This window comes from Vidua macroura, chromosome 9 (genome assembly GCF_024509145.1).
Source record: "Vidua macroura isolate BioBank_ID:100142 chromosome 9, ASM2450914v1, whole genome shotgun sequence".
Lineage (NCBI taxonomy): Eukaryota > Metazoa > Chordata > Aves > Passeriformes > Viduidae > Vidua > Vidua macroura.
The window spans coordinates 17,386,851-17,412,339 of NC_071579.1; the positions used below are offsets into that span (position 1 = coordinate 17,386,851).

Sequence of the window (25,489 nt, forward strand, 5' to 3'; positions counted from 1 at the left end):
TAGTATGACAAGCAGGCTTTGTACTGGCATCAGATTTTTTTTTTAGCATCATAATATAAAGATTATATGCTATAAAAATTCACTAATTATTAAGACAAAAGAAAGCATGCATGAAGAGGGAAGGTAGACCACAAAGCAAAAATGGATGTCATAAAGTATAAAAAGGATGATAAAGAGAGATGGTATTTGTCTTCAATACAATGAAGGTATTTTCCTTCATGACAGATGTTTTTGGCACCCCAAGACACACAAAGTTTTGCCTAGTCTCTGGTTATTTTTGGTTCATGCAAGATATATCAAACGTTCCTACTAGAAATTTATGGTAAGTTTGTGTGCATATGGGTATATATCTATATGGCATTCTGACATTAATGATTCATATTTGCTTTCTACACCATCACCATTATCAAAAGCCAATTCATTGGTCTGGACTGCCTGAAGAATCTGCATCCTTATAACTTCTATTTTTGTCTTGCTGTCCTGAAGCATCTGCTGAGCTGTGGCAAGAAGTTTTCGATCCTATTAAAACAAACAGACAAGTTGAAATCAGAAACTTCTTCATGGAATAAGACACACTGAAAGTTTCAAAACACACATACCCAGGAACAAGAACTAAATCTATGCATTTCATTTAGCATTAGGCAACCTAACCACATCAGGATATTAGTGAAAATTAAGTTAGGACAGAGGCATTGGTTGATTAAAGCCACTCCCAGGGAAATCATGTTTCAAGGTGAGTAAAGGAGGCATGATCTAGAAACATTACATGTGTAAATTAATATTTTGTAATCTGATACTAAAGAAAGGAGAAGATATTAAGTGCAAAATACTTCCAAAACTATGTAGAATGTCTCAATTTACTTTGAGTATGATAAAACTCTTGTAATAGACAAATTTGCTAGACTAAGTCCACATAAAAGTAATTGTACTATTTAACCTGAGTTGATTTTCAATACTAAAATTAGAAATATGATGTTGCTTACACGGTACATTAAGTCTGCAGTACATTTTTCTGTAAAAATGAAAGCTGAAGACTTTTTGCATCAATAAACATGCAACAAACAAGGGCTACTTCATTAGCTATTTCATCAGCAATCTAAGTACAGTACAGCACTTTTTCATCTAAATAAACTAAGATAACTAAGCTTCATTTTCAAAAGCAGTATCACAAGAAGCTGTTTAGAAGAGAATATTCCTAAAGATGAACTTCCATAAACTTCTATGGCTGCCACGTGGCTCTGGGAATTACCAGATAGCTTAAAGGTGATCTGACTTGCAGTATGAACAACAACAAAAACAAGGTATAAGAATTTAAGGCAGTGTATTTGTCCTGTCCATGCAGTACCAATCAATCACAGTAATTAACATCAGTCAGGGCAGATGTGGATCACCCTTACAACCCAAAGGGTATTCTGGTTTGCTCATTTTGTAGCCACTCTATAACCTCATTAATAAATTACTTTCCCATGGACATGATTTATAATTGTATTTTTAATTTTATAATGAAGTTATCAACTATTTAAGAAGTTAAAGAAATGAAATTCTTCCCTTGCCATAACCAAGAGAAAGAACAGCAGCGAAGCTCAGATCCCAGAGCTGGAAATACTGGCACCATGAAGCATACTATAAGAAAGATCTGTATGCTGAGAAATTGACCTTCCAGAGCTCCTCTATGACCTCACACCTTGACATATTACTCACTCAGATATTTTAATGCTGCCCTTTGTTCTGCAGGGTAGATATACCAAGATTTAAACATAAAAAGACACTGGTTTCATGGAAAGAAATTGTGCCCCCTCTGCATACCATAGTTTCACAACTCTGGATTTTAAGTTTGAGTATTAGTCAACATTACAGGGAGATACCACAGTTTTCATATTTTAAGATTCCCTGTTACTTATCCAATTAATGATCACACTGACTTTCCTAAATCAATACTTTCTCAAGTACAGATGTGAAATTTTGGAATAATCACTGACTCTAGCAGAGTATAGGATTTAAGTAACAGATTACAAGTCACTCTAAAATCCTGTATGAAACCATATCCATGCATCATTCTAATGTATAAATATGCTGGAAGTGTTTCTTTGTCTGTATCTTCACTTGTATCTTATTGTTGATCTTGCTGCTCTTGATTATCCCTCATAGTCTCTCACTGGAATGGATCTGCTTGCTCAGGAGCAACATTAGCCCTGCAGTGTGTAGAGCGGAGGCAGTCCAGCATTACAGAGATAGCCTTACGTTTTAAAGAGACAGAAGACCACATCTTCCAAATCAAAATGTATGTGTAATGCTCAGCAGCTCTTGTTGGAGGCTGAATACAAAGTATTTCAATGCATCTTCTGAGTACAGAAGAACTGACAGTGCCTGTAAAACTGATCTGCAAAGCTGTCATGGGATCTCAGAGAACCTACACACATCCAAGGAAAGATGATCGTTATCTCAGAAATGTTAAAGCCCAAATAGGTTGAGCTGAATGTTACTGAAGCGAGTAAAGTACAAAGGGAAAAGCTTCCCACGAGATGATGGGTTTATTAACAGACTGCTTTTTCATTTTTAGAAAACAGATTATAACCTCCCTCCATTAAATTTAGGTCTCAAAATAATGCAACAGATTTGAAATTAGATCATATAGTACACTTGAAGAAAGGTCACAAATTAGTTTAATATGTTTAAAGATGATCCTATGACTACTTTTTAAAGAACTACTGGATTACTGGGATTGGATTCAAACTGCAGATTTTCTGCTCCTTTTGCCCACCCCATCCAGATGTCTGGATTCTTTTAAGCTCTGCTTTTTAAAACATAATCAACATGCTCAAGGCTACAGTTCAAACTTGCTAAATAACTCACTACTGAGCAGAAAAAAAAAGAGAGAATGAATACCCACCATTTCCATCCTGTTTGCTGAAGTGGCTGGCAATGCCTTTGTGCTTTCCAGTTTGCTCTCTCTAGCCCAGTTACTATATAGTCCCAATGTGGTAGGCTCATTTAAGCATTTACCAATCACAAATAAAAGATTCAATAATAGATTTTAATTACATACCTCAATCTAAAGCAAACCAGAATTTATCTTCTCTACCTAGTGTGATCAAAGCCTGCTAACAATGTCTAATATTACAGCCTGAGTGTTTAGTTAAGTTTTTCAGCCTGTTATAAGGTTACTTACCAAGGGTTTATTAGAAACCTAATTCATGTATGTCTTTTGATCCATTTGGGCCAGCTAATTATTAGTTGTGTATGTTTACCTGATGTTAAGTACATGGCCCCAGAGGATGTAGACTCGAAGGGTTTCCAGGAGCTGAGGGACTGTGGTGGATGGACAGCATTCCCAGGACCTTAGTCATAATGTGCACTCCAGATATTTCTCCTATTTGCCCCCAGCTATTATGTTACAGGTCACTTTCAGATAAGGCTACCTGGGACAGAAGGAACTTGATGGCACCTCTGGTCCACTGAGTCTAAACTCATTTTCTGGGAGAAAGCCATGCTCCCTGCTATTTTTTCAAGGTATAAGGAAAAATATAAAAACATGAAGATCCTTTCCAACAATTTCTAGTTAAAATTAGTTCTAAGGGGTAGCAGTGTAATTCCCAGATTCCTACTCTTCTAGCCAAACACTTCCTTTTAGCAAGTTGACTGACCCAGATAGGTGCTGGCTCAGCTAAGATCTTAAAACATTTCAATTTTACTTACTACTGTCTGGACACAAAAACATCTAACCGAGCTACTACACACTATTTGTTAGATCTACTCTTGTGTTTCCCTTTAGTCTGGAAATTAATCTCCTTAATGATTTAATACAAGTAAATGAAAAGAACAGCTCATGAGTAATGAATGAAAGGTGAAGGGGAATCTAAGTAGAGGATCTTTCCCTCACTTTTTTCTCATTTGAGAACTATGACTGCCTTATACTCAACAAAATGTGTTGCTGGGGTTTTTTTTTTGTTAGTTTCTGGATTTAGTTTTGTTGACTTTTTTTGATTTTGCTTTGTTTTCCTTCATTTCAAAGTTTTGGATTGTCTTTCACTTGAGTTAAGGGATCCTTAGAGTATGATGAATTTTATTACACAGAAAAGAATATGTAGTAAGTCGAACCCATTTAGAAGTTAGCAAACACTTTCCCTCCACCTCCTTGGAAAAATTCTGGTGCTAACAAGAGAGTGAGTGCAAGTACTTAAAATTCAGATATAATAGTAAATGTGGCTTTATTTTTAATTTCACTTTATTCTATCAGTTGCTACCTCTAGATTACCACACTTCCATAAAAAGAAATTATTTCAATGTGTATGTGTGTGTGTATCAGTGCAGGCTATGACATCTCTATCAGAACATTACATACATCCTATTGAAGCATTTGGCACAGATATTTTTACTGCTAACTACAACTTTGACAAGTTCAAAATTTTCCTTTGGCAATACGGCCTTTGTTTTAATTATCATGCACATTACAATGTTAAACTAATGGATCTTTTTCTTTTCACTAGAGCTAGGGAAAACACCAGACACCAGTCAGTCCTACCAAGCTTTGCTGCTAAGTGAGTCCCACATGGTCAAAGATTACTAGATGTACTAAATTTAGTAAGCCGGATTTATTATTTAGGTTGAACTGCATCTGCACAAACTGATAAAACAATCACTTCAGTGGGTATCAAACCACAACAAAAAAATGGTATAGTAATTTGTTGCAGATTTGATGTAACTGTTTAACAAAAATACAGCCCAAACTAAAAATACTGAAGTTGCATACTGTTTATACATTGTACAGTCACAGCAATATGAAAACCCACATTCATTTAATGATTTTTAAGCATTCCAAAGCCTTACCTTTGAAGAGCCATTTGAGTACATCTGTATCATATTTTCTGCTCCCTGTTTTACCTTCAGTTCTATATCCAACTGCTTCTTTAAGGCCATCAATCTGTTGTTCGTAGAAAACCGAGGATCACTATTTGGAGTATCAGGAGTGCTAGGACAATCTGTGAATTAAAGATAAGATGTAGGCATGTAGAAAAAGGAAAAAAAAAAAACCCAGGAAGAAAACACCCAAACCACTCCCCCAAAACCCATATTACACTCTATTCTATGAAGTTACAGACTGAACAGAACATCATACTTGAGAATTAAGTGTCCCTCCTGTCCAGAGCTACTTTGCAACAGCACTGCAAATGCGCCTTAACATGAAAAGCCTCCCGAGAGCCCTGTGACTCCTACACGTCCTAATTCACATGAATCACTTCCGGGAGTGGGCAAACAGGCAGGTTTGCTGCTAAGCCTATTTTTATTTCAAAGGAGATTTAATTCTTCTAGAATGTCTTGAGTTAATTAAAAAATGCAGTTTTCCATTAAGCTTCCTTATACTCCCGATTTTAAATCCAAGTGTTTTAACAAAAAATATGGATAATAGTATTAGGTACTAATGAGCACTGTCTGAATACAGCTCTTGAGTAGAGCCTCATTCATTTTAGTGTGAATACTGCAGACACTGTTTATGTAAAAATTAAGAACAGATAAAACAAGCCTTTTTCTTATTGTAAAGCTGAATGTTTTCTGCTCTGCAGCCATAACAGAAATCTGGGATAACTGGATATATAGGCAGATGCAGGCAGAACAACTGACTGGTATATGGGAAGGAGAAACCTTTTTCATTTGACAGTGTTTGTGTCTCCCTCTTGTTGGATTAATTTCATGGAATGCAAGTTAGTTTTATCAATTAAATTATAAAGTCAAACCCCTTAACTTTTCATAACCAATCTGTTCTATAACTTCATATTTCAGCTTCTGCAACACAAACTGTTAGTAAACTGAAAAAAAGTGGCCACTGGACTATTTTCAACACATCTGTCCTTAGAGCTAACTATCTTCCCTAGCAGTCCCAATGACTTCTCTCCCAACCTTTTGGTAAAAGAGGACAAATTATTTCCACCATAATAATTAAAAATAAAATTTCTTCTACCCCAAGAACTGAGAGAATACCTTCTCTATGGATAAAATGGCACTGCTTTCCTGGAAGACAGTATTTACTGAATACAAACAGTAGAATCTTTTTTCCAGTTGTAATACTCTTGTATTAAAACTAGGATGAGGAATCCTGAAATCCTCAATTATCAGAAAACACAGGCAGTGCACTAGTAACTTATAAATTTTTACTTATGAGGTGTCAAGGGGAGATGTCTTATCTGCCATTTCATACTTCTTCTGTAAAAGCTCCTGATAACTACTTCTGGAGATTTAATACATTTTGCTTCCAAGTTTGCTGGGTAATTTCCTCCTAAATTGAAATCTTTGCCGAGGCTACATACAGATTTCAAGTAAGGAGTTTTAATTTCCTCTGCTGCTAATTCACTCTTTACTTCAAGCCACTTCAAGTCTCTTGCTGCATCCTCACTACTTAAAGGTAGCACAGAAAATACCAGATGTTTAAAAAAAAAATAAAAATCTGCATTACTCCTCAGCTGTTTTGTCGTTGATCCTCTCCTCAATGTTGGTTCCTCTGTGGAACTGCACTTGAACAGCTTTACCTTAAATCTGTTATTAGTAAAACAAATATTAACAAAATGCTTTTCTATCACTTATGTCTTTACATTCTACTAATCCTCATCTAATCATCTATTCAAAATGAGAACAAACATGAACTTGAAAGTCAAAAGTGCCAAGTCTCCTTGTAAAGTAGATTCATCACATAAATGAATATTTACCAACTTTAGATATATATATGATACAAGCCTCTACCACTTAAAGATCCCAGCCTTCTGATGACCCCTGTGAAGGCTGTGGGGCTCCTGAAGTCTGTTTTCACAGCTTTTAAAGATGCACACAAGCAGCCTTTCTTTGCATTAAACCAACATACAAGTTGCAAGTTAAGGACTAATTAGAGATACCATGTTTCAGGCTGCCCAGGCAGCTGTTATTACCTGCTTTTGCATGTCTCTGCTGTGAAGGTGTAACCACACCACTTAACCTGGGTCATCTCAAGAGTTGGTCTGCACTTGTGGGTGTAACCTACCCTCTACTACTTAGTTAAAATTGTTGTACTATATGCTTTGTTAGTAACTAATAGCAAAGGAAACTTTTCTGCAATAGGGACTAATTGCTAGGAAGATGTAATTTTTTGCCTTCAGGCATAAGGGCTGCTCACTAAACTCCCAAATATGGAACAACATGCTTCGTAACATATTATGTTTAAAAAAAAATTTACCAATAGCTTTTCAGAGATGCTTTCCAAGGGACTCCTTCTACCATCCCCCCAACCAATCTCCCCATTACTACTCAGTAAGCAGCTCGAGGCAGCTTCTTACAGAATTCAGATTAATTTTTAAATCAGCCAGACAAACCGGTTCTATTACAGAAAGCACTGACAGTCTTAGCAGCAACACTACAAGCTGCATCTGTATTAGCTGTTTCTTTTTCTCTTTGTTCTGGAAGGTTGTAATGACTTTGCAAGGCTAGTTATCTCAGATTTATTTATGTAAAGCACTTTACAGAGGGGGTCAAATCTCCTCTGAAAGCATTTAGTTATCTTCACAGTACAAATAAGTAATAAATTCATCCAGGTAACTGCAATCAATGGAATTTATGTATATGCCTGAAGTTAAACAAGAGTTAAGTACTAATACCAAATTGATATTTCACTCAAAGTAGGGACTGGGGAACAGAAGAGATTCTCCAGTTTGCCCTATGTATTGGTTAATAAGGGCAGTACAAGACTTGCCATTTTTGATATGTTCCAGTACAGCTTTGCATCAGACAGCAAGGGCTTTGCTGGGATACAGGTTCAGGCTCCTAGGCCCAAATATTCCTCTTGACAGTGAGTATAAAGTGAAGTAACAGATGCATTTCAAGTGAACTCGACTTCAAGCAAATAGGCATCTTATTATGCTGAACAACTATGAACGTTGTTGCTTAACACTATTGAGTTCTGTGCAGCTTGTTAGCACACATCCATGCTGGTGGAAGAGCTGCAGTGCTCCTTCCCCAGCACCTGAAATACCCTGTTTTCATAAAAATATACCCACCAGACTTCAAGTAAGTTAATAGGGATGTTTTTTTATTTAATATTTGGATTACATGAGGACAATGGCAGTTTTCAGTCTGAAATGCTTATCTGAACTGTGATCTTTGCTCTTCTGAAAATCTGTTCAGTTTGAGTTTGTACAGTGCTCATCAGCAAAAACTTCTTGCTTCTAAATTGCCTTTTACCCATCACTGCCATCTAAATTATATTTATAAAGAGCAGTTACATAACTCCACTCTTCTCAGACTGCCGCTCATTCCTTTGGGATCTCCTCCCCAGATGCTACATATACTATTTCTTCAGTAAGCTCAGTGTGAAATTGAGGATCCCACATAACTTTCTGAATTTGGTTTCCCAGATGGTACTGCAGTGTGCTGCTTAAGTACTCAATTAGCAGCAAGTACCCTTTGGTAAACAGTTAATTTTAATCATACCCAACAGAAATACCTGCAATGCATTTAGGTATTGCTGAAGGGAGGAAGAAAGATGCATTGTCAGGCTTTTCTCAGGGAGTCAGAAGTTTGGATCAGCACTTGAACTAAGTCATCAGTAGGTCCAAGGCAGCAGTGGACATCCTGCACTCAGAAAACATCCAGTGCTGACCTCCTGGAAACTTCTGAAGATCCATTGAATTTCCATTAGGTAACAGCTAATTTTAACTACTAAAAAAGTGACAGGAGATTGTTACAAATTGCATCAATAATATTATTCTACTCTGAGGCTCCCAAAAGTGATCACGAAATTCCTATGGATATGAGCTTGTAGGTGGAGTCTGCTGTCTAAAAAGTCACTACCTATTACCAGTTTGGTTGCTACCTCTACCAGTTTCCAGTAATTGGTCTTATGTGGACACTTCAGTGTCTAACAAATTAACCTAGTCATTTGTAAGGACAAAGAAATCCCCCAAACAGCCAGCTAATCATATTCTTAAACAAAATCATTTATTTCCTTTGCAACGCTTACAGCCAAATTTGATGTAAAGCAGATAGCTTCCATGTCAGTAGGAGGATGGAAGAAAAGGCATGAACTTGTCTTTGAGTTAATTTTGTCCGTGTTTGATTCACTTTTATCAATTCGCTCAAAGGTTTTCCTATCATTGCACTTCTCTATCCCCCTTAACTTCAGCTCTACAAAAAAGACCAATTGGCCAATTTATAGATTTTCTATGTATTAGCTATATGTCTAATTAAATCACTAACTTGCTGTAGGTAAGCTGTTTCCCTGAGTCATGTTAGAAACCACAATTTGTACTGCTACTTTTGACACAAACACAAACCCACCAATTTAATCTCTGCTGCTGTACAGAAGTCTATTTTCTAGACACAAAATTTCTTCATCTCTGAAACGGAAGTAATCATCCCCATGTGGCACCTTACATCTCTCAGACTTTCAGCAATAATGGTTGCTAGGCTTGTCCTACTCATTTTGTGTTGCTGGATTCTGTTTAACTTTTAAGTGTTGACCTACAAATTTTTAAATTCTGCATCCTTGTATGACTAATACACTGCAAAACAAGGGCAGACTTGGGTACAAAGTCCCACTTCTAAAACAAACTTAGATTCATCAGCAATCCCTATAAGGTAAAGTACACCTATGTTGTGCTAAAAGTTGTTTCTGAATCACATACCCACTGTCAAATCTACCCTTACATGCTGTAATAAAGGTGTTTGACAAACTGCACTTTCTGGTTAAAGTTTAGCACCAATTCTTCAAATAATCGTGAGCTTTCAGCTCTAGGCAAACTACCCCAAAAACATCTAAATTTGCTTGGAACGGAATATTATTAAAACAGATTTTTCTACAGTAGATTCATTAATGCTACATTTAATGATTTCAACATGTATTGATTACACTTTGCTGATTACAAAGCAGTTACACTAAAAATTAGTGGCTTGTTAAAAAGTAATACAAGTTACTGCTCGATACCACAAGCAACGGAAAAGTCACAACAGCCTGTGCAGCATTTCTCAGCTCTATATTGGGAGCACTTTACAAATATATGTTCACACCCACTTTTCAGATACGGGAACATGGGAAGATTAAGTAACTGTTCTAACTTACCAAAACGGTCTTTCAACCAGTCAACAGAACAGTCAAAAAATCTTCAAGAGTTCAGGCCTGACAAGTCAAAGGGATCAGCTCAATGAATCTCAATCCTGACTTTGCTACTTAGAACCTTCAGGGCTATGTATTATGTATCTACGTACTTCCTCAATATCATGTGTGTGTATGTATGTGGCATGTCATAACTTTAATATTACCAACTTTATTTTGCAAAGGCCAAGCTCGCCAATACCTTAAGCCAAGCCTAAGGCTTCACTATTAAAAATCAAAATATCACCAAGATGATTTGCAGCCATTTGTCTCAAGACAGACAACATTTTCTGGTAGTGTGGCCCCTCCACGTACCACTGACCATGAACGAGGAAGCAGACAAGCACTTAAATTACAAGGCAAACATTACAAAAAACTCAAGCGCTTCAACTTCAGAGGGTGGGTGCTTCTAAATCTTTTCTCTAAAAAGAGGTATTAACAGAATTAAAGATTACTTTTTTTTTTCCCTTAAGAAGATTATGCTAAATATTCTATTAAAATGGGTCTTGCATGGGAATACCTGATGTGATACTTTACAGAGAATATAAAGATCTCAACAGAATGTGCAAGTTTTTCCTTGCATATTTCCATGATTAAGAATGTACAATCTATCTACCACTAACACCTAGAACAGAATGGAATTTAAAAACACAGTCCTAAGAAGTTCAGCATGCATCAAAAGCATGTAGAAGCACATAAGATCAACCATGATCTTTTATCCTTTGAATCTCTCCTGCATTTCCCAAGACCTGCACAATGACAATATTGCTCATTAACTCTTTATGATAATGCTTTTAAAAATGCTACACTGGAAGGAAGCATTCCAACAAGAGTATTTCTGTGCTTATCCACTTTTCAAGTTCTACTGCTAGAAGAATTTTGCAAATTATGTCTGCACAGATTTTTAATATTTGGTCTATACACAGTTTCTGTACAATTCTTTTTCTGTTCAACTCTTCCTGTTCCTTTAAAAGCTACAGTCCTGTCAACACTGAAGCAGATTTTCATGAACTTTAGCTGACATGGACCAGAATGCTTCATGCCTACCAAAAGCCTAATGGCTATCTAGAAGCATACATGATTGTATTCATTTCCATTTCATGCTGCAGCAACCACTTAGCCTCACTAGCTCCAGCTGTGTCCCTGCTCCACCTCTTGTATCCTCACACAGATGAAATGCAAAAAAGAATATTGCACAGGCCACCATGGACACCTGAACACCTTTGCAGAATGTCACTGGGCCAGACTATAAACTGCTGACATCACCCACCACTATTTCCTAAATTCTCACTGTAACCAACCTTTCATCACAAGGATGATGCAGACTTTTATTCTACTGCCCAAGCTTCCTTAGGCTTGGCATTTACTTCACGTGAATCGGACACGGCTTGTGCACATTATTAACATTTTGCCAAGAGGAGTCTGTGCAATGTGAAATCACCATGCTGGCAGTATCTCCCAGGCCATTCCACAAAGCTGAAAGAAGACTGTTTACTTTCACAACATTCCATCTTAAAATACCAATCCTGGTATTTTTTAAAAATACATTCAAAATTAGTATTGACTAACTGCCATGCCACAGAAAATACTAATTAAAACCATCAACTACAACCATTCTGTGAAAACGATTTCAAATTGTCTTTAAAATAGTAGCTTTGCTGTGGAAAAGGCTGGAAACTAAACAAATTGTAAGAAATGTCACTGTAAGAAATGTTTGGTAAGTTAAAAAACAGCACAACTGAAAAAATATTTTCTAAGTTATGTCTTAAATTTAAAAAACCAAGAACTAAGAAAAATTTTAAGTATAAATGTTGTAATTTTTCCTGCATTGAGTAAAAAGGTGAATCAATGCTGATGTCTAAAATGTAATTCAGAGAAAGTCACTGGAAGAGTTCATGAAATTTGCTTTCACACAGTGAAAAGTTACTAGGAAACATTACAGTGACTGAGAAAATATTTTCATATGCTAAGAACTAAAAGTGAAGAACTCATAGTCCATAAAAGACACTGTCCCTAGAAAAGAATTTAAAACTCAAAGGTACTGGATTTGTGAGTCAAAATGAAGAGACATACATAAGTAAGAAGCTTACCAGCTTTGGATTTGCTCATTCACAAAGCAATTTTTTCAGGTGAAATGGGGAGAGCTTATCTCAGCTACAAAGAAAAATGGATTTCACAGTAATACACGGTACCTGCAACATCTTCAAGATCTGTTACAACAATGTGTGCATTTAGCTCCTGTAACTTATGATGCAAGTCTTCTAACTTCTTATTCGATTTTTTCAAAATGTTGTCCACATATGCCAAGTTCTTTTTATCCGTCGTGACCTTCCTGAGGTTCTCTGCTCCCTCCTTGATTTTAAGTTCCTTTCTTATTTCTCGCTTGATTTGGTCCTTTACTTCATCCAGCTTCTGCTGTACCATTGTATCTGAGAAGTCCAACTTCTGGCCAGTACTCACATTCTCAGAGGTTACGAGGCCTTTGGCATCCCCCTAGGAAGAAAAACAGTAATATAATCACCAGGCAACACTGTTTCTGACAACACACACTTACAGTGCCCAGCACTCAGGTCGCTGTAGGTTAACCCTGTAAGGCCATTCACTAACTCAGCTTACACTCACGTTGACCTAAAGCAACAGTATCACAAGATATGATGTTAACTGGAGCTACATTTTACAACAGATTTATTTTAAATTTAGTGACATCTTTACTATGCCTATTTTTAACACCAAGAGATTTAAATACTTTTGGATTTGTCATGGCTGCTTGCCTGGCAGTTATGTGCCTCAGAGCTAATGAGTCATGTTTGTAATTTTATAGATTTAATTTGTGTTTTAATAGACAAGACGGATAGAGGAAAGAAGACTAACTTCTAATAATTATAACCTATGATGAAATTTTATACATTCTTTATAATAGGATCCCTTTAAAGATTTTTTTAAAAAATGTAGTGATGTTTGCAGTTCTTTAAAGAAATACTGTCGTATCTATAAAGATTTGTCAAGTTATTACTGGAAATACATTTACCAGGTCTTTTTATTTTTTAATCATTCAAGTAAAGATTTTTTAAAAAAATAATTTTAAAATAAAAATAATTTAAAAATAATAATCATTAAAAAACCCAAATCTTACTTTCTTGTGCAGGCAAGCTAGGCTGAAAAAAAAAAAAAAAAAAAAGTTGCAATGATAGAACAGGAGTTGGTGTAGTAAAGGAGCAGGGGATGAAAAGTCTTCAGACCCCCAGTACACAGGGGGTCATAATCGTGCCTACTGTACATTCACAGATCATTGAGAAGTAAGAGCACAAAGGGCACATTATAGAACCTACACCAGTGAAGCTCATATACAATTAACTACATATGTGGCAAGATTTGTGTGTCTTATGCACAGACCCTGGACAATGAGCAGACATTAGGTCCTACCCAAAAAATTCCAGCTAGAGGTAAATGAGTGAAGATCAAAGAAGGATTCTCCTGAACTCGAATTTGATCCCATCCTAATTCAGAATTTATTTAATAAATGTTGGGCCTGATTTGCATGTAACTACCCAAAAGACCAAAATTCCATCAAATTTTCTTAAACACTATGATGAAGTTGCCTTGACTTCTGAAAAATGGGGTGAACAAAAAGATATTTTAAGGCATAATTGAAATGTAGAAAGTTTTTGTCATAAAATCAGTTATCATCACAGTAAACAGTAGAAGCAAACGTTCGGGAGGGAGTTCACGGAGCACAGCATCAGGCTAATAAACTGAAGAATGTCCAGAACACAAAACCACTACAGATACTCTACAGTAACTTGGTTTGCAAAACAATTTGCATCACAAAGGTTATGCTTGGGCCCTACATGTCAACAGATAATGATGGTCAAACTATTTCAATCTGTGCATATTCCAGCAATACTGCCTTCCATAAGCAAAATGCAATCTACTAGTCCTCAACTATAATTTCACAAGTTTCCTGAATCTCTCATTAAAATTTTTCTACCCATAGATGCTACTTTTAGTGCAAAAAGTTAACAACTCAAAGATTCTTAAATATTCAAAGTAGTGAGAACCACCATCTTGCCACAGAATTTGACTATCAGTAGAAGAGAACAAGTAAGCAATTTGGAAATGACAAAGTGAGTAAGAAATGAAAGGGGAAAAAAACATGCAAATTTACTTTAAGTGCACTTGTGAGTGCTTTTCTGTCAGTGCAGATTAAAATAAATAATTATGCATATGTAGAGAAGCTATTAATAGCTGTACTGGGAAGTACATGGCATTGTTTCCATATATAGGCACATAAAATAGAATTGATTTAAAAAAAAATAGAATAATCAATAGCAATGAACAACTAGTACAAAGGTTCATGAAATTAAATGAAATGAAGGAAGCCATCCACCATGAGTTGAGTGTTTAGTTTTGAGAAAACTGAAACTGAAAATAAATTGATATAACAACTGTATGGCAAACAATTTAAGTAGTAAGTATATCCAAATCAGATTAAGATCTTTGATTTCCCTGTCGTTCTAACACATAAAAATTAAGGATATCAAAAATAGAGCATCAAGATTAGTATGCTGCTACTCAGCCTTTAAAGAAAGAGATATTAAAAATGTTTGTAAATAAAAAGCATTTATTTTTACAGCACAATTATTTATGCCTGTTCTGCAAGCTTTCTAGAAATAAACTTACGTATCACATGCTTCCTTAAAGCAGGATATTATTTTAAAGTTCAGAGGAGAAAGACAAATGAGAAATGTAAAAAACCCCAAAACAAATAAGAAAACCACAAAAGAAAACCCTTTTTTCTATGCTTTAATAGCACCTGAAGTTTGCTAAAATTATGCCAAGAATGTACACTTCTCAAACAGAACACTGTAATTAAGATATAAATAATTCAGAAATATTATTCACTGGGGTTTACCAAAGAGACTTCAGTTAATGGTTCATCCATTGAACAATAATGTATTTTGTTACAGGGCAGGTTTTTATCCCTCTACAAGCCCTATATCCCATCTGTTAAAGTGATGTTATGTTCTTCCATAAAAAGGTTTTTGGAGCCCTTGTTCCAGACAGAGTCCCTAGTAAGCCTTCAATGAAATTAAATCACCATAATCATTAGTAGTTTGCCTTCTGAATTTGCAGTAATTGAGTTGAAGTTCTACTCAGCCTGAGCAGTCTCAGCAGCATCTTTGTCCCTGGATTTAAGGGTTTCAAGACAGTCTTGTCTTCTTCAATCTGCTTTTGAGACAGTAGAGACTTCACCAGTGTGGATGCTAACAGTGGAAGCTGGTCACACTGCCTGCACACTTAAACATTCTTTTTAAAATCCCCCCAAAAGCCACAGATGATATTCCTTCTGTCTCTCCTGTCATCCAGAGTTAATTATACTTTTGAGTAAAAAGTATTCTCTCACCTAGTTATCCAGATGTGTCAGCTGGCACAAAGGTCACTGTGACATAAATTCTTCCAAGGAGGCGACTGTGCACTCAGTGACCCCTGAAGGTCATTCTGAATGCAGGGCAACAGTGTGTTCTGCAAGTGAAGCTGCACTGGTCCTGCACTAACGTGCTTTGCTGCTGAGATACAACCAAGGTTTGAGACAGCGCCTCATGATGCAAAGATGAGCAGCCTCAAAAGTGTTCCAGTTTAAGATGAAGATAATGTCCACAATGGCACAAGAAGACAGAACATCTAATAGTTAAATCAGCAAAATGGAGGTAGGATTTTTTCGTTAAGAAAAGTACCTCCCAAATGCCAAACTCAAAACTATACTTTTAAACTGAAGTTACTTAAAATACAGCATATTCCAACTTTATTAGATGACAACTTACTACCAAGTCTCTGCTTAGAGTTGAATATTCTTTCAAAAAACTATTTTTCTCATTTGGATAAAATCCCTCCCAGGATGAACCTCACATCCTTTAGGTTGTAGGTGTTCTACCCACTCAACCTGAAAATTAAGTGTAAAAAGAACCAACAATTAGGGGCAAGGCCCAAGTAATTTCCTTTGCAGTGCTCAAGCAGGCAGCGTGCAAAAACAGAAGAAACCATTCACATTGTCTATGCCAAGAAGCTATCAATGAATTTTGCACAACTCTTCCCTTTACTCTCCCTCTCCAAATCACTTAACATAAAATATCTTAAGAGTGGAAATGCTCTAAAACAGATAATGACTAAACCACTCATGCTGGCAAAAGAGAGAACAGGCCTCACTGCTTTAAATCCAAGGCAAAAGAATGGGCAGCCAGTTACTGATTCTCAGCCTTTTTAAATTCTGGTAGTGTTTTGACTGCTGGTTAAGAGAGGGGCCGATCTTTGCTGGGTAGCCCCAGTACTGGACAGCTCAGCTCAGCTCAGGACAGCACAGCTCAGCACAGCACAGCACAGCATCCTTTCCCCTTGTGCCACAGCAAACTGCCGGGGACCTGGCTCTTGGCCCGAGCAGCGGCGAGGGGCAGCGTCACCCATCCAGCGGGGGAGGCATGGACAGCAGTGACAGGCAGCGCTGCACACCTCTTGGCAAAATACATGTTTCTGAGCCACTGCAAATTTCTGAAACATTTCAGTGTGTAATGACACTGAAGATAGGCTTACCACAATTAACTATCAAGGACCACATATTAGATATAACTGCTTAATTAAAAAAAAAAAAGAAGAAGGAAAAAAGGAGTCCATTTATGCAGCCTTCCCACTGCAACAGGCTTAACCTCACTTTGATTGCTGGCTCAAAGACTATCTATTTACATAGATTAATTCAAGATGCCAGCCATCAACTTCTGTACTTTTGGGAAATGTTTTAAGTATAGTTGCTGAAAATAATGAGTAGTGGTCAGAGCATGTCTTCTAATAATACAGTCTATTCTGGCTGGTGTGGTGAAAGAGAGTAGTAATACTGTTTATGAAAACCATGCGGGGCTTGCACTTTTGCTTCAGATCAATTCTGAACCAAATAACTGGTGAAGCAGATGCTTTGACATACTGCATTTATCACCAAAATCCCATTTAAGAATAAAACATCCAAACTGCATGGCAGTGGCAATGGTACTGCTGAAGAGAGTACCATGAAGCTGAACATACCAGAGAATCTGCTTAAGCTGTGTAAACCAAACAGCTTTGAATTCGAAATGAGATTCTCAAACTGCCCCCCTCTTAGAAGATAACACTTAAACTCTGGGCATTAGTAACTCCTGAAGACTTGCTCCTAAGAGCACAGAACAACTTCACTGTGCTATACCATATATTCATTATAGAGAATATAGATTAGGGCAAGAATTTTGATTGCTCATTTCTGTTAGAAGTTGTTATAGAGAGGTAAGTGGAGCCTTAAACTACACCATGCTTAACAGCTGATGACTGCTCGTGCACAATATTATTTACATTTCACACTGATGTGCTACTAGCGCACACTACACCTGCCTTTAGAAAAAATCCCAAACCAGACCTTATCAAAACTTACAGTAGAACTGCTAACATTTTTCCTAAAAGTATCAGCATTTCTTTTTATATGCTCTTGAATTTTAGTAATCATTTCAACAGACAATGAGACAATAAAAAAAACCTGTTTGACAAATACAATAAAATATGAGATACAAAAATAGGATTTTCATCTTATGTATGATTAAAAAAAGTTATCATAACCCAGAAAGACTAAATGTTTATTAACTTGTAATTTAATTTTGAAGAGCTAGAAGTAGAGCTTTGGAACTACTAGGTATCTTAGCAGAATACTTTTCTGAATAATTTTTTAGGGGGGAAAAAAAAAGGAAAAGAAAAAAAAGCTGCTTTTCTGAGCTAACTGCCAAGGTCCCCAAAGTTCTCTACACTAATTCCTAAAACTAGAGTAGTCTTTTATTTTACAAATAATGTTAATCAATTGCAAACTTCCCTTCCCCCCGAAGTCATTCATAAAACCAGATGTGACGGCTTGTCTGCATTACTGGAACTACATGGACTATTTCCTCCTACTCAGAAGCAAATGTAATTGTGGTCAAGATCTCAGCACTCACCCTATGTCAAAAACTGAAAAAATCCCCAACTTGGAGGCTTAATAGATTTTGGCATTAGTTTGCTGTGCTAACATGTCACAAATCAGGATTTAAATTTAATCTAAGTCACAGCTTTCTGCTTTGTAACAAGAGGCTGTTTAAGGCAGAAACAGCCACAGTCCACTACATTATACATGGATGAATTCAAGTAGGACACTGATTAAACGGGGTTCAATTCCTGTGCACAAACAGCAAGTGCCCAACTGCATCTGTAAGAGATGAAATAGATTTTAAAAAAAGGAAAAATGTGTTCCTTAAATAGAGAGGTCCTCAATCAGCTGGTCACCTCTGCTATACTCTCCCAGTTTGAACTGTTGTCCTGATGAATACTTTAGGAGGAATGTTTGATTTCACTCACACAACAGCTGCTGGGCTGCAGCAGTTGGTCCTACAGCTCCAGTATGAAAAACTGTGTGGCCTGACTCAGCCAAAATACCTCATCTACACAAGTAATAAAATTCCCTGGGGAGTCCTTGCTATCATCTAACTTCCAGCCACCAAAAATCCCTGATTCAGCCAGAATTTTCTAACACAAAGAGCATGCCCCCCCAAAAGGTGCTCCAACTGCAGACCTGCTTACAGAACTAGCAGTTGTGTCCATGCAGTGCTGTGCCAACACTAATGAGAGAAAGGGGCAGAAGAGAGAGATTTCTTTGCTACAGAAGGGAAAGAAAACATTTCAAGAAATGTTGCCTTCTGCTGCTTCTCATTGTAGGACCTCCTGATGGTTTTACACTAGGAGAAGAACCTGCAAGGAGGCTACCAAAGAAATATGACATTGAAAGAAAATTTTCACACTGACGTTTCTCACAATCACAAAAGCTTGATGGAGGCTATGGCACAACACAGGTGATGAGCACTCAAATGGGAGATCAGCAAATGGCTACAGTATCCAAGAAGCCTGACTACATATTCTGGCAACAGCCATGGTACAAACACTTCAGCAGTTTCCAAACTTTTATCTCTAACTTCAAGTTCTGACTCCAAGCCAAAAAATTCCATAGAGTCCAGTAGAGTGGACACAAAACTTCCCCTCTCTAGTTTCAGATGTGCAAAAGAAATAGCTAAATCCTAGCTCCCATCAACAGGGACTGCAGTCATAACCTTTATCAGTACATGAAATTATGCCTATAATAATGCCACTTCTCCATTCTCTACGAGATTTTGCTTAGTTTTCATTTAGCTTCTCATCACATATGAGAATAACATACTCAGAAGAAAACTGCTTTTTATGTAAATAGTATGCTTTCAAGCAGACCACATATGGTAGGTGAAGCTCTATTAAATGCCAAAATATAAACAATCCCTTTCAAGATACAGGGAAAAAGATTTTATGAAATGTTAATACCATAGTGCATGCTGAAAATATTGCCAATAATGATGTAGCATAGAGCTGTGCCAAGGAGACTGAAGTAATTCCCCTAAAATGCAGCCTCACCAAGATGCAATCAAAGCACTGAAATGATAATTTCTCATCTAATGCCTGTAACATTACCATATATTAATAATGTGGCAAATATACACACTCCCCTTTAAAAGATGAGAAAACAGGTAGATTAAGTGACAGTTCAACAAATGAAAAAGAAGCAAGTTCAAAGAAGCACAAAACATTTCAAGACTAAGTCCCCCCGCCACAGATCCTGGAGTTGGACACTTACTGTACTGGACTGCAAAAACAGGTATCTGTGTCCTACCTCTTACTGCTAACACAGGAATTTCATGCACAAACTTGTTTTGCGTATTCTAAATTTGAACAGAAAAATTTAGTCTTCTTTTGAGAAATGTCTTGGTGAAAAAAAAAAATTGAGATCCCATAAAAATATGAAATAGTAAATAAATAAATAAATAGTAGAGAAATGAGCATTTTTGCGTGTATTTGACCGTGTGAGGCTTCCTTAAAATAAAAACGCCTTAAATTTTAGAATTGATAGCAAAACTATGTATTGTGAGGGACTTAGGCATTTGTGAATTTTGGTTTTTTTTGCTTGTTACTTTAAACACTTTCAAAAACCCCGTACGAGCTAATGGAATTTTTTACATGAGAACACCTGCAATTTTCTGTACTATATAAATAAATTAACATCTTCATCCTAATAGCCTAAAATTATTTCTTGAATATATAAAGCATGTACTTTTAAAATACAGTGTATTTTAATACACTTGCCAAACCACACATAGGGGTATCCATTTCTTTCAGAAATTCATACACTCATTTTGAATTACTGCCGGAGACTGAAACAAGGAAGGGGGGGCTTGAGAGAAATTCTTATCACAAGACTTTTCTCTGTTACATTAAGCTCAAGTTTGGTGCAAACAGTTGTTATAATGCTTTGAAGTGCTTGAAGTATAACATAAGTTACTCAGGAAGCAGAACTATTTCAGAAAAATGTAAGGTCAGGCAAATGCTGTGTGGCTAATTTGCCTCTAAGTCCGAGTAATACAGAAACGAATCTGTCCACCAGGGAGAAACACTCTCCCCCTTTCCCATACTGCTTCCACCACAACCAGTAAGATATCTGTTGAAGTGCATGTTAAAACAAACACCTAAACTGAAAAACTTCTGCTGCTACTGAAAGTTAGTATAATTTTGTTCTATATCACCCCAATATAAATATGTTTATTGCATTTTTTTTCATATAAAACATTTACATTGTTTTGTCTAACATTCAGATCAGAGTAATACTATACATGTAGCTCAAGATGTTCGAAAAAATAATGTCACTACATTATCCAAACTACAGGATGTGGTGTTTAATTGGGTAGAAGAGATTTTCAAAGGTAAAAAGGTCAAGTCAACAGACATGAGTCACAACCATGTCTTATGACTTTGATAACTCCTCCTCAAACTCAACACACACTGTACAAAGGTGATAATTTGGTGTGCATGCATGCAAAAATATGCTTATTTTAAAGAGAAGTTACCATTGCAACCATACATTTTCAACAGCTGTAATGTCAACATTAAGATAAAAATGTGTGGGTAAACTTCTGCTTTTGAAGGAGTTTTAGTTACTATGCAGAAATACAAAAATAAAACCTCAAGGAACCCAAACCCTAATTTATTAATGCTTAATGACAATTAGGTCTAATCCCAGTGGTAAGGTATTTTTCTTGTACATTATGAATGAGAAATGAATTAGGTAATAGCTACCACTAAAAAGGTATTATTATCTGTCTTGGGTAATGCAACAGATTGAGCATTTTGCTCATCCACAAATCACAATATCAGCTGTTGCCACATCTGTTAAGTGGTGGGACTTCAGTGTAACACACTTTAACTAAACTGCAAGAGAAGAATGCTAAAATGTCTTACTACAGAAACAAATCATTACAGCTGGAACTTCTGTGATCTTTCAGTGCAGGTTAAAAATCTTAACCATTGAAATGATGCAAAAGAAATCCTCACAATAAACAGGAATTTCTCAATAACACATGCAAGTATCAGGACATTGTTGAAGACCAATACACTCAATTTCTTTAATCTGAAAAGTACAATAAAGGGGTCCCTGTATGAAAATCTCGATTTCTGAGACGGATGAGTAGCAATTGAAAAGAAAAACCCTCAAATTTCTTTGTTTCTGGTAATTACAACTTTCAGCACAGACAACTGATATGTTAGTCCATTTTCCTTTACTGTGTTTTACAGGAGCTATTTTTAGCCATTTCAAAAGTAATGGAAGAGTTGAGAGTCTACATTCCACTCTAATTAAGCCATCATCTTTAGCAGCCAACTATTTTGTACATTAAAAAATGCAGCAATACATATCAGAGATAATACTCACATCTGTTTTATAAGGCAAGAGGCCAAGTGGCTAAATATTAGATCCTGGTGAAGGAACTAGATTTTTTGCTTTCTAGGACTGTGTGCAACAGCAGCTTCACCAGAGCTTATGGGTTTCCCAGCTTAGTAGCTGAATCTGTTATTACAGGAAAGGGATGTATGTTTGTATTTATACCAAGGATCTCTGTCTTCATACTCTAGGATTGAGAACTCTTTCACAGTAGCTTGGGTTGCTTTATCTAAAGTTACTCAAGTTCACAGCCTACACTCCAACCAGCTGGAACCAACTCCTGCTTTCACCTCCAGCAGTAAAAGAAGGAGGGGAAAGTCTTCTTAAATCCTTTCCTCATCTTTTACAGGTGGTCAGTAGAAAAAAATCACTTTTCCCTATTGGGACTGCCACACCCAAAATTCCACTTGTAGAGATGCAGGCATCTCATTCCATGCTCTTCCAGTAAAAGTTTATGTACGAACACAGGGTTATTTATAGAAGCATTACTTCACATCCCATTTGTCTGAGACTTCTACAGAGCATCACTGATGCACATTGTGATACATTTGAATAGTGTTTTTGCAATCCTTCTTCCTCTGACCCTTAAAATATGGTAGAAAGATTCTCACTGGCTCTTAATGTCCATTTTCTATTTAAGAATTCCCTAGGCATTATTGAATAATGAAGAAAGAGTATCCTGTCTTAACCTACAACAGAAGCCGAAAGAAAATTCCCTGACTTAACTGCTTTATATGCAACAGCAATGAAAAAGAGGCAGGTGATTTCACTTCCTACATGGACTGCAAAAAATTCTTAATACATTTCTAAATACAAATATGACTAAAGATTTGATTTTAAAACCTTTCTACATTTTCTTAGTTTTTAGAAGTCCTGATTCCCCAGTGACTGCAATACAGTACTCTAAGTAAATCTACTTTTTTATGACTTGCATATGAAATTTCCTATGAAAAGTGTAGAATAAAAGCCTAGGATTTTAGCAAAGGATTTCTTAATGCATATTGAACAAATTCTACTCTTTATGTTCAGCCTTAGCTCCATCTCCCAAGTAAGCTGTTTCCTGTTTTGCACATATATTTGTATAGGACTCCCCTCCATTTAGCACTTGCTACCAGCACAGCTCAATATCAGTTAAACAGAAAATGGGAAGCAATGGTTTCAAAATAACCAATGCACCAACAAGACCTGTAACATAACAGAAATAAAGCAGAACAAAACAACAGTTTTTTAAATGTATCATGTATAGACATATAAAACTAAATCTTAAAGGATATCCCATAAACCCACATATATAACAATGGCAAAAAGGTCTCACCTTACAAGTGCATTAAATTAGGGGAATGATGTTGTTTTTTATACTGCTGAATATTCAAGAAAACCCACAAGACATACTTGTTAGTGATCTCAATACTCTTCCCTTTTCAGAGAGGGTAAGGTTACACATGCAGTCTATGTGTTTTCCAGCCACAGTCATGTGAATGGAACCTTGAATGTGGTATGTAACCTGTTTATCCTAAATTGATCAATTTTTTAATACTAAAAGCCTCACCCTATTTTACAGAGCACATATAAACAGCAGTTTTCATATACACAATTTCAAAAAACATCCTAGAAATACTTGTTGCCAATGTGAATCTGATTTTAGTACGCTCATAACTTTTAAGGCATTTTTCCTCAAGACTAAAAGTTTTTCACTTCATTCCAGTTCAGGAGCATTTCAGTCAGCAGCCTGAGAAAAATCTTCAGGTACTACCAGAAACTGTAGCATGAAAAATCTGTTAAGCAAAAGTAGAATATTCTGCTTTATTAATAACTAAGAACTACCAAAAAATACTCTAGATATGACATTGAGGAAAACCTTCATGTAGAAACGCCTCAAGCTAAGGGCAGAAAGTACTGCAGTCAGAAGCTATTTATGGTTAACCTGCTGCATTCCCCAGAGTATCTACAATGTATTCCTCTATAATGACCTATCTAATCTAAAGCATGTCATCTTTAGGAGAGAAAAATACACACATTAACTCCTGACTGAGAAATACCAGCAGGAAGACGACTCCTACTTGATGAAAGAGACTTGCATATTCTGAAATGTAAGTGTTAGGTGGTTGTGGCTATTTCCTAACTGCATTTGGAAGGGGCTGATTGTGAGTGGGTGGGGTGTGTTTTTTTGATGCTCTCTCAAGTATTGTATTAAACATGTCAAGAGTCACAGGAGAAAAATAAAAATCAGTCTCTATAATAAAAAAAGAAATTTAACTACAAAAATAAAGTACAGTCCTAATCTGTATACATTGTTTTCCAAATTAAGCTAAGATACTATATTTAGCTCAGGCTACTGTCCTCTCAATTCCAAACATCTCTGACCTCTCTGAACATTACTGGTTTCTTTTTCATGCCTTTTGCACGGTTTTACCCAGCCAGGACACTATGAACCAGCATTATTATGAACATTCTGGGGTACAGCCAATGCTTCTGCCTAGGAACAGGTCCTCCCCATTTTCTGAAGATGCCAGAACCACAGCCAGCTAACCCTGAGTGAGGAAGAGACAGCTCTGTTCATTATCAGTATATGCCACTAAAATGCCCACTGCCTTTGTATCTCAGGTTTGCAGGAATTCCCAGTAGTTGTACTTCACTCTGTACTAAGCATATTCATTGCAGTAAAGAAACATATATTTCAGGACAGTAGACAGATTATTTTATAACAGTGGAAAAATTAATAGCAGTAATTAGAAACATCTGACATTTTCAATATACATTGTTGGCAAAGTGCAAGATCAGAATTAGTGGAATAATTTGCAGAAAAAACTACATGCCAGATAGAAATGAAGAAGAAAATAATTCAGCTACATAGTTCAGAAAATGTATGTGAATCAATTCAGAATATGGATGCCTGTAGTTATGTTTTAAAAATCTGTTTACTTCAAGTATAAACCTTAAATTGACATTGAATTAATTAAAGTAACAGATGGGAAGGAAGGCAAATGCTAAAGAAAGGAAATGCTACTTTCAAGTTCATAAAACAGTATAGTCTGTTGTAGAAAGAAAAAAAAACTTACAAAAATGGGAGACCATTAGCAGTACTTGGATCTCCCTTGCTTTTCTTTCATACCCAAGATCATCTAGTTCAAGAATGTCACTGGAGTTAAAGAAATCAATTTCCATGTGCACACAAACTGCTGCCCTGACAGTACCACTGAGTTACTCCCACCAAAAATAAACACTCCAAATTAGTTAGTCTGGCTGCTAACCTGAAAAATATATGATGATAGTGGATACCCCTCTACAGCAGGCCATCATTCCTTTGCCTCCTGCACTTAAGAATTTTCTAAGGATTTAAAAAAAAATCTCTTAGAATTAGTTTACTTAAAACTTGAGAATATATTCACTTGTTCTTTCGTACAGAATCCTAATACAGATGAAGACCAATTTCTAAAGCAACTAAATTTAAAATTGTAAGTTGTTTCAGCATTATGTAGCATATTACAAGTAAAGGCAGAATTCAAGAAAGGAGTTTGCCCCCAAAACAAAAAAATAACTGCTGATAAATGCCG

The 25,489-nt window shown here is 36.4% G+C and overlaps 1 protein-coding gene across 2 annotated transcripts in view; it reads right to left on the reverse strand.

Moving 5' to 3' along the window:
* The window catches only part of PKN2 (protein kinase N2), a 54,525-nt gene that overhangs the window by 17,877 nt on the left and 11,159 nt on the right, over positions 1-25,489 (reverse strand). The window contains exons 2-4 of one of the 2 annotated variants that reach the window (XM_053984916.1): positions 12,301-12,601; positions 4,828-4,979; positions 402-519 (exon numbers count right to left, since the gene is read on the reverse strand). In XM_053984916.1, coding sequence (XP_053840891.1) covers positions 402-519; positions 4,828-4,979; positions 12,301-12,601 — 571 coding nt within the window. The remainder of the gene's footprint in view (positions 1-401; positions 520-4,827; positions 4,980-12,300; positions 12,602-25,489) is intronic. The other variant, XM_053984917.1, reaches the window with a different exon arrangement.